The 16,097-nt window shown below is 32.5% G+C and overlaps 1 protein-coding gene across 1 annotated transcript; it reads right to left on the reverse strand.

Moving 5' to 3' along the window:
* Window positions 1-13,047: 13,047 nt before the first annotated feature.
* On the reverse strand, window positions 13,048-14,527 carry LOC114402057. The gene is made up of 3 exons (XM_028364598.1): window positions 14,408-14,527; window positions 14,080-14,296; window positions 13,048-13,106 (listed from the first exon to the last, which is right to left on the reverse strand). The coding sequence occupies exons 1-3, from the start codon at window positions 14,525-14,527 to the stop codon at window positions 13,048-13,050; spliced, it is 396 nt and encodes a 131-aa protein (XP_028220399.1).
* Between the last annotated feature and the right edge of the window lie 1,570 nt (window positions 14,528-16,097).

Genomic DNA, 16,097 nt, shown 5'->3' on the forward strand with positions numbered 1-16,097 from the left:
GGACTTCCGAGTACTTTACTACTTGTGACAATTTGGTGAACTTGTCAACGAGTTAACATACCTTATAGGCCACATGAAAGAAAGTTGGATTCAAGAACAATTAGCTGCTATTTTGTTGGCTATGTTGAACGCTCTCGGGGCTATAAGTTTTATGATCCCATTTTAAGATCAATATTTGAAATGGGAAATGCAAGATTTCTTGAGGAAGTTAAGTTTGGGAAGGAAGATAATATAAGGAAAGTTGTTTTTGAGGAAGAACCTATTATTGACAGTGCTCAAGTCCTCATACCTATTGCTGTTCAAGAAACAACTTCAGTAATAGAAAACAATGTTCAAACTATTGTTGATGACATTGTTCAAGAACAAGACAACGATGAGGTTCTTCCTCAAATACCTATACAACAACCTCAACAACCTTAAGAAGTGCCATTAAGGAGATCTGATAGAGAGAGGAGAAGTGCAATCCCTAATGATTATATTATGTTTTTCCAAGAACATGAGGATGACATTGGTTTAACAGAGGATGATCCGATTAACTTCTGTCAAGCCATGCGTAGTTCTAAATCTCAAAACTGGATCAATGTCATGAAGGATGAGATGAAATCTATGCAAGACAATGACATTTGGGATCTCGTCGAATTGCCTGAAAGTGTGAAACCTATTGGTTGCAAATGGATATTTAAAACCAAAAGGGATTCAAAGGGCAATGTCGAGAGATATAAGGCTCGTCTAGTCGCTAAAGGATTTACCCAAAAGGAAGACATTGACTATAAAGAAACCTTTTCTCCAGTATCTTCAAAGGATTCTTTTAGAATAATAATGGCACTGGTAGCTCATTATGATTTAGAGCTACATCAGATGGATGTTAAGACTACGTTTCTAAATGGTGACATTGCAGAAACAATTTATATGATGCAACCAAAAAACTTTGTATCAGGTGACTCAAAGTCTATGGTTTGCAAACTAAATAAATCCATTTATGGTTTGAAACAAGCTTCCCGTCAATGGTATTACAAGTTCCATCAAGTCATTACCTCATATGATTTTGAACCAAATGCAGTTGATGATTGTGTATACCATAAGTTTAGTGGGAGTAAATACTCATTCTTGGTGTTATATATCGATGATATACTGCTTGCTAGCAACGATATAAGCTTCTTACAAGAGACTAAGAAATTTCTGACAAAATTTTTTGAGATGAAAGATCTTGGGGAAGCCTCTTTTGTATTAGGACTCAAGATACTAAGAGATCGCTTTCAAGGTATCCTAAGGTTGTCACAAGAGAGTTATATCGATAAGGTCCTAGATAGATTCAGCATGAAAGATAGTAAACCAGGAGATACCTCGATAGCTAAAGGAGACAAATTTAGTCTCAAACAATGCCCCAATAATGACCTTGAAAGAATAGAGATGCAAAAGATTCCTTATACATCAGTAGTAGGAAATCTAATGTACGCTCAAGTTTGCACTTATCCCGATATAGCATTTGTAGTAGGAGTTCTGGGCAGATATTTGAGTAATCCTGGAATGCAGCATTGGAAAGCAGCAAAACGTGTGATGCGTTACCTAAAGAGAACAAAATGATACATGCTCACTTGTTAGAAGTCTGAGAATTTGGAGATCATTGGATACTCAGACTCTGATTTTGCTGGATGTCAAGATAGCAAACGCTCCACATCTGGATATATATTTATGTTGACTGGATGAGCTATCTCTTGGAAGTCTGCTAAGCAGACTCTCATAGCTTCTTCGACCATGGCCGCAGAGTTCATTGCTTGTTTTGAGGCATCCAACCATGGGATATGGCTAAGAAATTTTGTCACTGGTTTGCGTGTGGTTGACAACATTGAAAGACCATTAAAGATTTAGTGATAATAACTCAACAGTTCTTTATTTCAATAACAATAGGAGTGCAACCAAATCAAAGTTTATTGACATCAAGTTTTTGGTTGTTAAAGAAAGAGTTCAGAATAGACAGATTTCCATAAAACATTTAAGGACTAATGATATGCTAACTAACCCACTTATGAAAGGTTTGGTACCTAAAATTTTTCATGAGCACACTGCTCATATGGGAGTGACTCCTTATAGTACCTTAGTTTAGTGGGAGTCTCATTTATGTTCTATATATGCCTTACGTTTTTCAGATATTTGTATAGATTGATTTTCTATAAAATAAAGTTGAAGGTTATCATTTCATTCTGAACTTGTTTTGTTTGCAATATTTATATTGTGTTTGGATTGATCTCTATAATGAATAAAGTTTGGACTAGTTGGAAATGAACATGAATGAGATCACATTTCATGTTATTTTCATGCCGCTTATCCATATTTGATCTATGTTATCAAGTATATGTGACATTGGTGACCATTGTGGCTCAATCACGTTGGATTGTGAGGAAAATTGCAATGGTTCTGTGTTACTATATAAGATAGACCAGGTTGTTTAAGGAAAGTCTAAAAGTAAATAACATACGGTTGCGTGTCTAAAGAGTTTTGCAATATAAATGATTAAGGTTAATATGAAACTCAAGTGTGAGATTGTTAGGAATTTTATAATTCTTAATTAATTAATTAGTGTGGGCTACATATTATATTTATCATTTATATTAGTTATTTACATTTATGGGCTCAGTAAAAGTGATCTAATTTGGTGAGCCTATTGGACTATCATCAGAAATTAATATGAGCTTGATAAGCGAAAACATGTTAAAACTTAAAGCAAAGTTGTTGTCCCTAATACACCAAAATCAGAAATTATATTTTTTTCTCTCCATCTGACGAGAATCCTAAGGTTCCAAAAGGAAAATAGTGATTTGGTTAAGGAAAAACACAAAACCAATAGTTTCTCATACTCATCAATTTTGCTGCTTATCATGGATCCAGAGATTTTTTCACAACCCCTCTTGATAATCTAACGTAATGTGTTTCCGGTAATTATTGATATTTTATTAAGATCCCTAAAATTCCAAACAACAACATCCTAAACAAATAAATAAAAGCAAATCTTGATTTAAAGCTTACGATCCAAAATGTACAAATATAAACAAAATTTATATATAAAAAATAAGCACAAATGGTAATAAAATGAGCGCTTTTACTTTTAAATTATTCCAACGAACTAGTATATTGCATTAATTCAAACTAATAACTCTTTTCTGTTATATAAATGCTCCAACATAATTTATTTGGAAAACATTTGCTATAATATTAGTGTTATATTTAGCAATCGATGACTGAATTGAATGAATGGTTTACGTATACCAAAGGGAGTTCTGTATACAAATTCAAAATGTGTTTGATAAGAATTTTGGGAAGCTTATAAGTTTCTTTGATTTGTTTATAATTTTTTGATCAAATATATCTATAGCTAACTAACTATTGCATCAACAGAACAACTATAGCTAAAGGAAATAGTTAAAAATGTAAAAAGGCTTCCCACCATGCTCCTCTGCATCAGTGTATAATGCTTGCAAGCTGTAATTGCATTTCAATCACTTGAACCTCACAAACCCGATTCTATGCCCTACATTGTGTTGGTTAATATTCTTCATTTGTAATTTAAAATTTTAAATGCAAGCCTTTTCTATTCTTTATTTTCTAATTTGTTGTTTCCCAATTTTTAGGGACTTATATATTTATTGACCGGGTATATTGTTATTGGTCATGCACGTTGCGGCTTTTATGGCTAGCAATAAAAAATAAATCACACGCGTTCATAACTTTTCTCTACTGCCTCTCTTGAAAAGGCACCAACATCTAATCTTATTTTCTATTCTTTTAAGAATATTTTTTCAAATTCAAGAGCATTGGTGTTTACATATATAATTCACATCCTTTGTTGCACATGATCGGTCCAACAAGTTTGGAAGGAGCGCATAACATCCTATGGATAGCACATTACGTGCTTCAACCTAGGCTTCTTTGAATTCTTTCTCTATCATACTTCTCCTTTGTTTTAATTGATTGTAATAAGCATTGTTTATGTTTTGACTCTACCTGAAATACTGTTGTATTGTATTTTCTGTTGCTCTGTTAATTTTTATATAACAATTATTCCTTCTTTCCTCACTCTCGCCTACATACATCTCTCCATAACTAACTTTCTGCAAAATGAGTAAAGATAAGGAGGAATCACGTAACATTCCTCCAGCTCAAGATCTCAATAAAGAAAATGTAAGTTCTTTATTTCTCATCTTCAATCATAATCAGCAAGGTTTAATTTTAGCTAGGTGGAGTCAATCTTGAGATCTTTATTAAATCAATCTTTATGGTCACCACAAACGAAACACAATCTTTTTATCCTTCAATTACTCATCAACCTACTTTTCGTGTTCGCTAAATATAAGTATTTTTTTTCCTTAGAGATTTCTGCACCAGTGTTAATTTCTAAAAGAAACATAAATTCCCTGCATGCATAACTTTTTCCCAGTGCTGACCATTTTATGGTAGTGGTTACGAAAGGAAAGGAAAGGAAATACTGTAGTTTATTTCTTGTACTTTTTCATGTCTCTTGCACGAATATCTTTAATGATGTTTATATTAATTTTTCACAGGTTGAGAAAAAACGTATTGCTGAGAATGGTGGTATGTATCACATGGTTTAAAGGTTTTTGTAATTGCTTATCTCTGGACTTCGTATTGAGTTCCTAAATTAATTATCTAATAGTTAGTTCGGTAACATGCAAATGGCAAGATATCCTATGAAGACGTGAGTTTTGTATTACAGAATATTTTGGGTATGTTTGGTTTCCATTTTTATTTTTTGTTTTCATTTCTTGTTTTTAATTTTTGAAAACTGTTTTTATTTTTAAAAGATTAGAATTCTGAAAAAATGTTTGGTTTGCCTTGTTTTCTGCTTTTAAGACATAAAAATACTGAAAATGCGTTTTCAAAAGGAAATGTATTTGATTTCAACTAAAAACGAGATTTTATTGTTTTCAATTTTTTGTTCATTTGGAAGAATATTTTCACTGAAAATGAAAACAGAAATCCAACCAAACACCTTTTCATCACCATATTCTATTTCCAATAAAAATTAATACATAAAATAACCAAACCAAACACCCCCTTACTAAACACTAAGAGATTTAAACCAATGGATTCAAAACCTTAAAGATTCTGGTTTATGAATCTTTTCTTTACTTATACAATATTTAATCTTCTCATGGGATTTCACCTCGTATTTATATTTTAACATTATCCTTGACTATCATTTTCCTTCAATTAGGGGAGGGAGGCATAAGATGACATTTATGTAATTAGAAGTGAGTACAAGCATTTTCACAAACCAAACTGGCCAGACCTCATTTTCATCATTATGGATTGATAATGTTGGGCATAATTTGTTAGTGTAATTCAATTTGTGACTTATATCAACTGCTGTGTATGTCTTATATGCATGCATTCCAACTTGTGACTTTTTCTGGGTGTATGCTTTGTTGCTTTCACACGGGGTGCATTCACAATGGCTTTACTAATTATCTATTGAAGTAGGGTTAATTTAGTGTTGTACTAAATTACTAAGTATCATGTGGCAGGTGTCAAATCTGCTGACCTTTCTACTACCTCACCAGTTGCCAATTATGAAATCAAGGAACACTATGGCAATGGAAAAACTAAGCCTAAGGATGACAAGAATGTTGAAGGACCTAGTGGTATGAATACTCCCCACACTGACGATGAGACTGAGATTAATGAATGAGTGCTGCATTCGATCACAATCACAATTGAAGTGAGATTAATTTAGTTTTGGGACTAATTATCATATGGCAGGTGTTAAATCTGGTGACCTTTCTGCTACCTCACCTGGTGTGAATGCTCCTCCTCACTCTGACGATGAGACCGAGTTTGTTGATATCATCGGTATTGATGAGGATGAGAACAAAGGACTTACAGCTGCACAAGTTCTGAGAGCCCAACTTGATGCAGAAGAGCAGAGGTGGAATATGCAAAGAGCTTCAAGACAAAGACAAAGACAAGCCCAATTGGATGAACAAGAGTGGAGGAGGAGGAATGAGCAAAGATCTGAAAGACAAAGACAAACGTCTAGTAGTAGCAGCAATGACATTGAATCCTGTGACGAAAATTCGGTTAACCCAATAGTTGATTAACTCAATCAAAAAATTGCATTTTCCTTTGTCATTACTTTTGCAGAAGTCAAACACAAGGTTTTGTTAAAAGTTCATTTGAATATGTTCCTTAAAAAATATTTTTATGATTCACTTTTTTTTAGAATTTACTTTCCTTAATTTTCAAGAAAAAAGTACTAATAATTTTGTTTTTCTTTTTTATAGTTCTTTTAGTTATTATATCTAAGTTTTGTTATACTTTATTTGTCACTCAGTCGTTTAATATGCATATTATTTAGGGTATGTTTGGATTAATATCATAAAGCTTCTAAATATCATTTGTGTATTTTAAGACATCAAATGTAAAAGTAACTCTTTTGTTGGATTGGAGAAAATGCTAATTGGAAAAAACGCCACTTACATCTAACCTCGTTATGTGTAATATTTTAAAACTATCCAAGAATTATTTTAAAAGATTATTTAAATATATCTTTTAGTAAAAAAAAAAAAGTAGATTGTTATAATCTTTTTAGTAATAGAAAAGGTCAGAGGTGTTAGTATAATAATTTATTAGATAATTGGTTTAAAAATAATAATAAAAAAGAGAAATTGGCTTATTTATAGCCGCTGAACGTGAATTGTTTCAAGTGAATTATTAGTTTAGTTAGAAAAAAATAAAAAGAAAGAGAAATGGTTGTTGATTATATTTTAAATAATAATGAGTAAAGATAATAAAATAAAAGATAAAGAAATATTGGTATACAATTGGTAGTAAAGACCAAGAATAATGAAGAATGTCCATTACTTACTTCAAGAGGTGCATAAAACAATTTTTTCTTCTAAATCTTGCATGGTACCGTTTGTTAAAAAAAAAAATATAAGCAATTGGATTTAATATGATTATGTTCCATGTTGGTCAACGTTGCGTTATACTTTTCGGTGACAATATATTTTGTTTGAATTTTTCGGAATAGAGCTCTCCTATTTCCTGCGCATGATATAGTTGATTTGAATGTGATTTGGTGTTATTCAAAATCCTATTTAAGCATATATTATCAGAGAGAGAATTATAGATTTGGTATTAGCGATTCTTTGATTGCAAAATAGAATAATTCAATTTCTTTTATATAAATACATGATGAAATTCATGTCCAGAACACATAATTATATTTTATAATATATATATATATATATATATATATATATATAAAATGTACTTATTTGTTATAATGTACTTATTTGTATATATATTTGATGTCTATAAACGTATATGATGTATATTATTAATTGAAATTATGATGCTACAATGTTGAGAATTTGTATGTAATGTATGAAATTGGGAGAATTTATTTGGTAGGTATTTGGAAGTAATTAGATACGTGTGATTAGTCATTATCTTCTTGGAAGAGATGATAATGTGCATTCTATTTTAAGAATAGGATGAAAGATATCTTCATTTGACATGATGATGAAATTTATAATAGATACATTCATTTGAAATGAAGATGAAATTTTGGATATCTTCATCTATGATGGGAAGATAGTGAGATATCATTACATGAATATGAATTCATAGATCCTTTAAAGGATTTGAGATTTACACTGGTTTCGGGAACCAAATAGTTGAGTTTAATGATTTCAAAAATCACTGAGAGTTGTGTTTGTGATGTTTATTTAATTGCATTGAGGTGTTGATGTTTATTTATTGAGAATGTTGTGAGAATAAATTGTGATTGTTTTCTATTTGACTTATATTGGAGTGTGTCTATAATATCTTATTTTAAATTCACTGCAGATATCATTGTTGATTTTTTGGATGACCACACCAACTGAAAACAACATTATTTACAAACTCCTTTTTAGACCTTGTTTAATTCACTCGGTCATCATCTCATTATAAGTATTGTTTGTTTTCAAAGTACGAGGAAAAGATTACTTAAATTAAGGAGACTTGAAAGTGTAGTTTTCTTTAGTCACATTTACTTTAGTTTTGTTAGTACTTCAAAATAAGTCTATTTTTGATGGCCAAAATCCATCGAAAACCTAAAAAATCTGTCGGTAAATTGAAATTTTTGATAGAAATATTTCATCGGATTGATAATTCCATTGGAAATTTCCCACGGAAAAGATCCAAAAATTTCCAATGGATACATCCATCGGAATTTCCGCGGGAAATTTGAGACAAAAATATCTGTCAGAAAATCCGTTGGAAATTCTATTTTATGAAGAATTGTTTATTTCATTTTTTTATTATCTAACATCAATAATTTAGGAATTATTTTTTGTATTTATATTATTTAACGTCAAATTTTAATTAACATATACATGTAATTAACGAAATACTCAAATTCATAAATCCAAAACAAATAGTAAAATAGATCATTAAGTTAAATTGTTAATAAATCTAAAAGTAAAACACATTGTAATATGTTAATAGTAATTTTGTGTTGTTAAGTAAGTAATACAAATATTCATTGGGAGAGTTCCTCTGCTGATCATCGTCTTGTTGCTGGTCATTTGGTTGGTCAATGTCATGTTGGTGTTGTTGGTCCTATGGTTACTGGTGAGGTTGTTGATGTTGATGAATAATATTATGTGCTTCAAGAGGTAGGAACTAAACAATAATTGATTGAAATACACACATCTCCTCCTTTGATGGACGAAGCTCTTCCCTTAGCGATCTCTGTGGCATCTTAAGCGCAATTGGAAGATCCTTGCGTATGTTGCATGAAGTTTTCATCTCTACATTTATAAGTTTGAGCAATGTCTCCATTATCATAAAGTAATAACGATTATTTATAAGTATATTTTGGGGTTAAATTATATAGGAATTTATAATTTTTCTCTCCTATTTCTTCCCTTTTGTGCAAATAATTATTATTTTAATATCATTTAAGTTTTTGTGTAGAAAATATTAAAAGCTGATGAATTTATGATACTTAATGATTAAAACAAAGCCCAAAAGAGTAAATTGAAAATCTAAAGAGGCGCGCTTAGTGCGAGAGACAGGCTTAACGAGAACAACACGCTTAGTACCAACAGGATAATTCAAGAAAGCAGGACTAATTGAGGAAATAAGGCTGATTCAGGAAAAAGTCGCACTTAGCACGAGGATTACTGCTACACTCGCTAAGCATGACAAGCGCATTCAACTCGAAGATTGGGTGAAAACTAAACTGATCTGTACCTATAAAAGAAGGAGAGAGAAGAAGGAAAAGACACATAAAATTCAAGATAATACAATTCCTTATAGAAAACAAAGACTGGAAGAAGGAGAAACAAACATTAGAAGTCATCCTTTCCCTTTATTCCCTTTCTTATTTATTCCCCCTTTACTAAATATTCTCCTCTTGCATTTGTAAAGTCTCTTATAACAATGAGAGACTAAATCTCCTTTGTTGGGAACTTAGCAGTCAACTACTAATTTCTTTTCTTATCTATTTAATAATACTACTTTTATTCTGTCTTGTGCTTAATATTATTATTTGTGGTTTGATCACCCATTTGCATGGTAAGTTTTAGGAGTAGCGTTGGAAAACATTATTTTCTAATAAGATTGAGAAGATGTATCTAAATAAAGTCATCACTTGGGATAGGTTGATTTTGTTTAGCATGTTATACATCTTTATTCTTAATGCAATTTAACTATTTTCTCTCTACAAAGGGATTTGGGAGAAAAGATAGATAATTTAGGCTCTTTCACTTGAAGGGATCTTGGTTAGAGTATATTAGTATATGTAAGTGTAAATTTAAATAATTATAAATAAAGAAAAATCATTAATATTACATTAAGAGTAGCTCTAGTAGGTTAAGTTTCTTACATTCTAATATTTTGAATTTACTTCTACAATAATATCTAGTTCTCTAATCTCTCCTGTTTTAATCAATTAATTTACTTTGATAATTTTTTTTTCTCTTGTTTATTTTAGTTTAATTTCCTGCCAATTTAAATTACTATTTTTTAGAACCTTTTCCAAATCTTTTTCTTAATTAAATATTCATCTACCTAAGTACAAACAAAGTTCTTGTGAATTTGACACTCAAACTTTTATTTTAACTTTACTTATTAGAACAAATTGTTAGACTAAACCTCTTAACCTGTGATATTACAAACTACAAAAGAAACACAGGTTATTAACAAAAATGTGGAAAATAAAATCAAAATCATACCTCCAGCCATTGCCATGAAGAGTTTCTTGTTTTTGGTTCTTCCAAGCTCTCTCTCTTTCTTTCTCTAGATGGTGTATCAGACTGAATTCGAAAGAGATGAGCTCAGGGACCAAATTCATGTGTTTATATAGGCATTCTACCATCAAGAATGCATTTAGTAGCCATTACCACTCATTATTGACTGTTACAATTCATTAGTGGTCATTACCACCCATTAACAGCCATTCAATTTGGCTTCCAAAACTGACAAGCGTTTTCAAATGTTAGGACCAGAAATTATTACATTCTCCCACTTGGTCCAAACATTTTGACTTAATGCTTAATCTTCTTAACAAATGAATATACGAATCATAGTGATAGTTCCTCTTATAACGAGTAATATCATCCATGTATTACAATATGTTCAATTTCCCAAGCAGTATACTCAAAGTGGTAATAAAACTTAATGAATAAACCCAATGTTTATTCTTGGTCCAAAACATAATTTTTCTCAAATAAATCAATGTGCACCCAAATATGAGAAAATATCATAATATAAAAGTTTCAATTTTAACATATAAGTATACAATCATAAAGTGGAACCAAGTCTCATTCTTTCTACATGATCCTTAAATTTAAACGGTGGCATGCCCTTAGTTAAAGGATCAGCGATCATCAACTCAATGCTTATATGCTCAATGACCACTTTCTTGTCTTTTACTCTTTCTCTAATGGCTAAGTACTTAATGTCGATGTGCTTACTTTGACTTCCACTTTTGTTATTCTTAGCCATAAAGACAGCAGCTGAGCTATCGCAAAAAATTCTTAAAGGCCTTGAAATAGTATCAACTATCTTCAGCCCAGAAATGAAACTTTTAAGTCATACACCATGTGATATAGCCTCAAAACAAGAGACAAACTCAGCTTCCATGGTAGAAGTAGCAGTCAAAGACTGCTTAACACTCCTCCATGAAATAGCTCCACCAGCCATCATGAAAATGTACCCAGATGTTGATCTACGAGAGTCAACACAACCAGCAAAGTCTGAGTCTGAATAACCAATCACATCTAGATTGTTTGTCTGTCTATACATAAGCATGTAATCTTTGGTCCCTTGAATGTACCTCAGCACTTTCTTAGAAGCTCTCCAGTGGTCAATACCTGGATTACTCTGATATCTTCCTAACATTCCAACTGCAAAAGCAATGTTAGGCCTTGTGCATACTTGAGCATACATGAGGCTTCCAACAACTGAAGCATAAGGAATGTTTTTCATTTGTTCCCTCTCAAAGTCATTCTTTGGACATTGGTTCAAATTAAACCTATCACCCTTCACAATGGGAGCAACACTTGGTGAACAATCTTTCATCCAAAATCTTTCTAGAATTTTGTTAATATAGGTTTCCTGTGATAGACCCAAAATACCTCGAGATCTATCTCTATGAATCTTAATGCCGATGACATAAGATGCATCACCCATATCCTTCATGTCAAAATTCTTTGAGAGAAATTGTTTCACCTCATGTAGCAAACCCCGATTGTTGGCTGCAAGTAAAATATCATCTACATATAAAACAAGAAAACATATTTTACTCCCACTGACCTTGTGGTATATGCATTGATCCATGGGGTTTACATCAAAACCAAATGAAGAAATTATCCCATGAAACTTAAGGTACCACTGACGGGAAGCTTGTTTTAAACCATATATAGATTTATTAAGCTTGCAAACCAAATGCTCACCACTATTAGAGGAGAAACCTTCAAGTTGTTTCATATAAACCTCCTCCTCTAAATCACCATTAAGAAAAGCTGTTTTCACATCCATTTGTTGCAACTCAAGGTCAAAATGAGCAACTAATGCCAAGATTATACGAAGAGAATCTTTCTTAGATACTGGAGAAAAAGTCTCTTTGTAATCTATTCCTTCCTTTTGAGTAAATCCCTTAGCAACAAGTCTTGCCTTGTATCTCTTAATGTTGCCTAATGAATCCCTTTTGGTCTTAAAGACCCATTTACATCCAATGGCCTTTGCCCCATTAGGCATCTCTACAAGGTTCCAAACTTTGTTACTCTGCATGGAATTCATCTCATCCTTCATGGCATCATACCATAAATTTGACTCTTTACAACTCATGGCTTGATCAAAAGTTTCAGGATCATTTTCAGCTCCAATATTATAATCACATTCTTGCAAATATACAATATAATCACTAGGAATAGTTGATTTTCTTACTCTAGTAGACCTCCTTAATGTTGCATCAACATTTTCTTGGGGATCATGTTGTTCAACTGGTTGTTCATCATTTTCATGAATTTGATGATCAACTTGATCTACTGGATTATCAACAACAGTTTGTGGAATGCCAATCATGTGTTGTTCATCATCCCTTTGAACTTGAGGGGTATGAATTACAACCAATCTTTCATTTGACGTGGAAGGTTGAGATTCTATATAATCAATTTCAGAACCTAAGTCCCTCAATTGATCACTCCCACTGATCAAATCATTTTCAATAAATTTGGCATTTCTTGATTCCACAATCTTAATAATATGATGTGGACAAGAAAACCTATAACCTTTAGACCTTTCGGCATATCCAATGAAATACCCACTAATGGTCCTCGGGCAAGTTTCTTCTCTTGTGGGTTATATATTCTTACCTCAGACGGACAACCCCAAAGGCGCATATGTTTCAAACTCGGTTTCCAACCTTTAAACAACTCAAAAGGTGTCTTTGGGACAGCCTTGGTTGGAACACGATTTAATATATACACTGCCGTCTTTAGTGCTTCAGCCCACAAGGATTTAGGAAGATTGGAGTTGCTAAACATACTCCGAACCATGTCCAATAATGTTCGGTTCCTTCTTTCTGCCACACCATTCTGATTTAGAGAACCAGACTAGTGTATTGGGCAACAATCCCATGTTCTTGAAGAAACTTTGCAAAGGGACCAGGTGCTTGTCCATTCTCAGTATATCTACCATAGTATTCTCCACCTCTATCCGATCTCACTATTTTTATTTGCTTTCCACATTGGTTCTCATCTTCAGTCTTAAAGACTTTGAAGGCATCCAATGCTTCGTATTTGTTATGAAGCAAATAAACATTCATATATCGTGAATAATCATCTATAAAGGTGATAAAATATTTCTGACCACGTGCATCCATATCTAGACAACAAATATCAATATGACTTATTTCTAATATGCTTGAACTCCTGTTAGCACCTTTCTTAGACATGTTGGTCTGCTTACCCTTAATGCAGTCCACACAAGTCTTAAAGTCAGCAAAATCTAGAGTATTGAGTACCCCATGTTTCACTAACCTTTTAATCCTCTCAATGGAGATATGTCCTAATCTCCGGTGCCATAACATAGAGGAATTCTCATTAATATTACACCTTTTAATACCAGTTTGAACATGCATAGAACTATAAGTGGCATTATTTTGTAAACCAAGAAGATAAAGACCATCAGACAAGATACCATTCCCAACACATTCAAAATTATAAAATAACTCAAATGATGTGTCTTTGAAATTAAAGGAATATCCAAACAGTACAAGTCTTGAAATAGAAATCAAGTTTCAGGAAAAACTTGGTACATAAAAAGTCCTTTCTAATTTTAAAATAAAGTCACTACTTAAAGTCAAAATGCAAGTTCCAATGGCCTCCACATGTGAGCCTAGCTTATTGCCTGATAAAATGTTTTGCTCACTTCCCACTAGTTTCCTTAGGTTTTGCATACCCTGTAAAGAATTTGCAATATAAATAGTAGATCCAGAATCAATCCACCAGGTGTTAATATTAACACTAACCATATTAGATTCATAACATACTAATGAGATTGATTTACCTTTCTTCTCAAGCCATTTCTGGAACTCGGGGCAATTCTTCTTCATGTGTCCCTTCTTCTTGCAAAAGAAACACTTTGTCACCTTCTTAATATCAGCTTGAGGTGGTATTTTACCATTACCCTTCTGATTAGCTTGAGACTTAATTGCTTTGTTCTTCCCATAAGCAGTAGTCAGCAATGCACTCTCACCCATCTCCATTACAAGCCTTTCTTCTTCCTGAACACACATGGTCATTAATTCATTGATAGACCATTTATCTTTATGTGTGTTGTAGGAAATCTTAAATGGCCCATATTCATGCGGAAGGGTGTTCAAAATGAAATGCACTAGGAAGGACTCAGACATATCAACCTCTAGTTTCTTAAGTTGAGATGAAATATCTCGCATTTTCATGATGTACTCACGCACACCTTTCACACTGGTGAGCCGAAGAGAAGAGAACTTCATGATCAAGGTGCTTGCTAAAGTCTTATCTGAAGTGATGAACTGGTCATCAATGACCTTAAGCAAGTCTCAGACCTTTTCATGCTGGTCAACAGAACCACGTATCCCAGCCGAGATTTTGGTCTTAATGAACATCACGCTGAGAGGTTGGATCGCTCCCACCGCTCATATAGTGCAACGTCAGCTGGGCTACTTTCATCAGTGATTGCAGGTGGTTCATCTTTCCTTATAGCATAGTCTTTGTCCATCCGCCCCAATTGTAGAAGAATTCTCTCCTTCCATATCTTATAGTTATCTCCTTTGAGTTCGGGAACATCACATTGAATATCAGAAAAACTAATAGTTTGAGAAGCTGCAAAATTCAAAGGCTTATGTCAAAATTTGAGGCATACTAATCTTAATTGTATCTTTTACCAATGTAAACATACCATAAAATTGAATCTTGTGACATAAAAATTGTCTGTGGGCTAAATTTTTAATTCAATAAGAAACAATTAAACCTTATGATAGAATAATCAAATTACTTGCTCAATATTCATGCTTTACGGGTATAACATGAAAATAATTTAATTTCTATCGTAAATATTTACTTTATGATAAAATCGACAAATTATACATACATCATGATGCCTGTAGGTAAATCATGAAAAATAATACGTCATTTTATCCCAATTAATTATATAGATATAATAAAAATTCCTGTGAGATAAAATTCATTATATAAGTATAATTAATTACAATATTATGTCTAATTCCTTATATGATCTTTAACCAACTTAATATATAATTTTAATCAAATATAGATGCTGTGGCTAATCCATAATTAATCAAAATTATAAAGATCACTTAGACATAAAACTTATTTTAAGAAACAAGGCCCTTCATACCATAAACGAAATCAAATCGAAAAAAATACCAAAAACCGAAAATGGACAAGGCAGAGGCAATTGTGGCTTTGATACCAAATGTTAGACTAAACCTCTTAACTTATGATATTACAAACTACAAAAGAAACATAGGTTATTAACAAAAATGTGGAAAATAAAATCAAAATCATACCTCCAGCCATTGCCATGAAGAGTTTCTTGTTTTTGGTTCTTCCAAACTCTCTCTCTTTCTTTCTCTAGATGGTGTATCAGACTGAATTCGAAAGGGATGAGCTTAGGGACCAAATTCATGTGCTTATATAGGCATTCTACCATCAAGAATGCATTTAGTAGCCATTACCATTCATTATTGGCTGTTACAGTTCATTAGTGGCCATTACCACCCATTAACAACCATTCAATTTGGTTTCCAAAACTGGCAAGCGTTTTCAAATGTTAGGACCAGAAATTATTACACAAATTAGTGTACTTGTCAATTCATTAGCAAAAATGTGTCCCTTGCGCTTTGGTTGCACAGCTCCAACCCAACATCATAAAGTACTTTCACCTAAAAAATGAGGTGAAAGTGGATGAAAGAGAAGAGGAAAGTGATAATGTGAGAAACTTTACAAAAGTGTCCTTTGAACAACCTGGTTGAGCTTGTGTAGAAGTGACTTATTTTAGCCTTCAATTTTTTATTGTTTCTC

This window comes from Glycine soja, chromosome 20 (assembly GCF_004193775.1).
Source record: "Glycine soja cultivar W05 chromosome 20, ASM419377v2, whole genome shotgun sequence".
Taxonomy (NCBI): domain Eukaryota; kingdom Viridiplantae; phylum Streptophyta; class Magnoliopsida; order Fabales; family Fabaceae; genus Glycine; species Glycine soja.

Coding starts and splice junctions, on each gene's coding strand:
- LOC114402057 (XM_028364598.1), bottom strand. CDS start 14,527: ATGAAGTTCTCTTCTCTTCGGCTCACCAGTGTGAAAGGTGTGCGTGAG. Junction 14,297..14,407: donor ATATGTCTGAGTCCTTCCTA/GTGCATTTCATT, acceptor ATGTGTGTTCAG/GAAGAAGAAAGGCTTGTAAT. Junction 13,107..14,079: donor GAAATGGCTTGAGAAGAAAG/GTAAATCAATCT, acceptor TCTCTAAATCAG/AATGGTGTGGCAGAAAGAAG.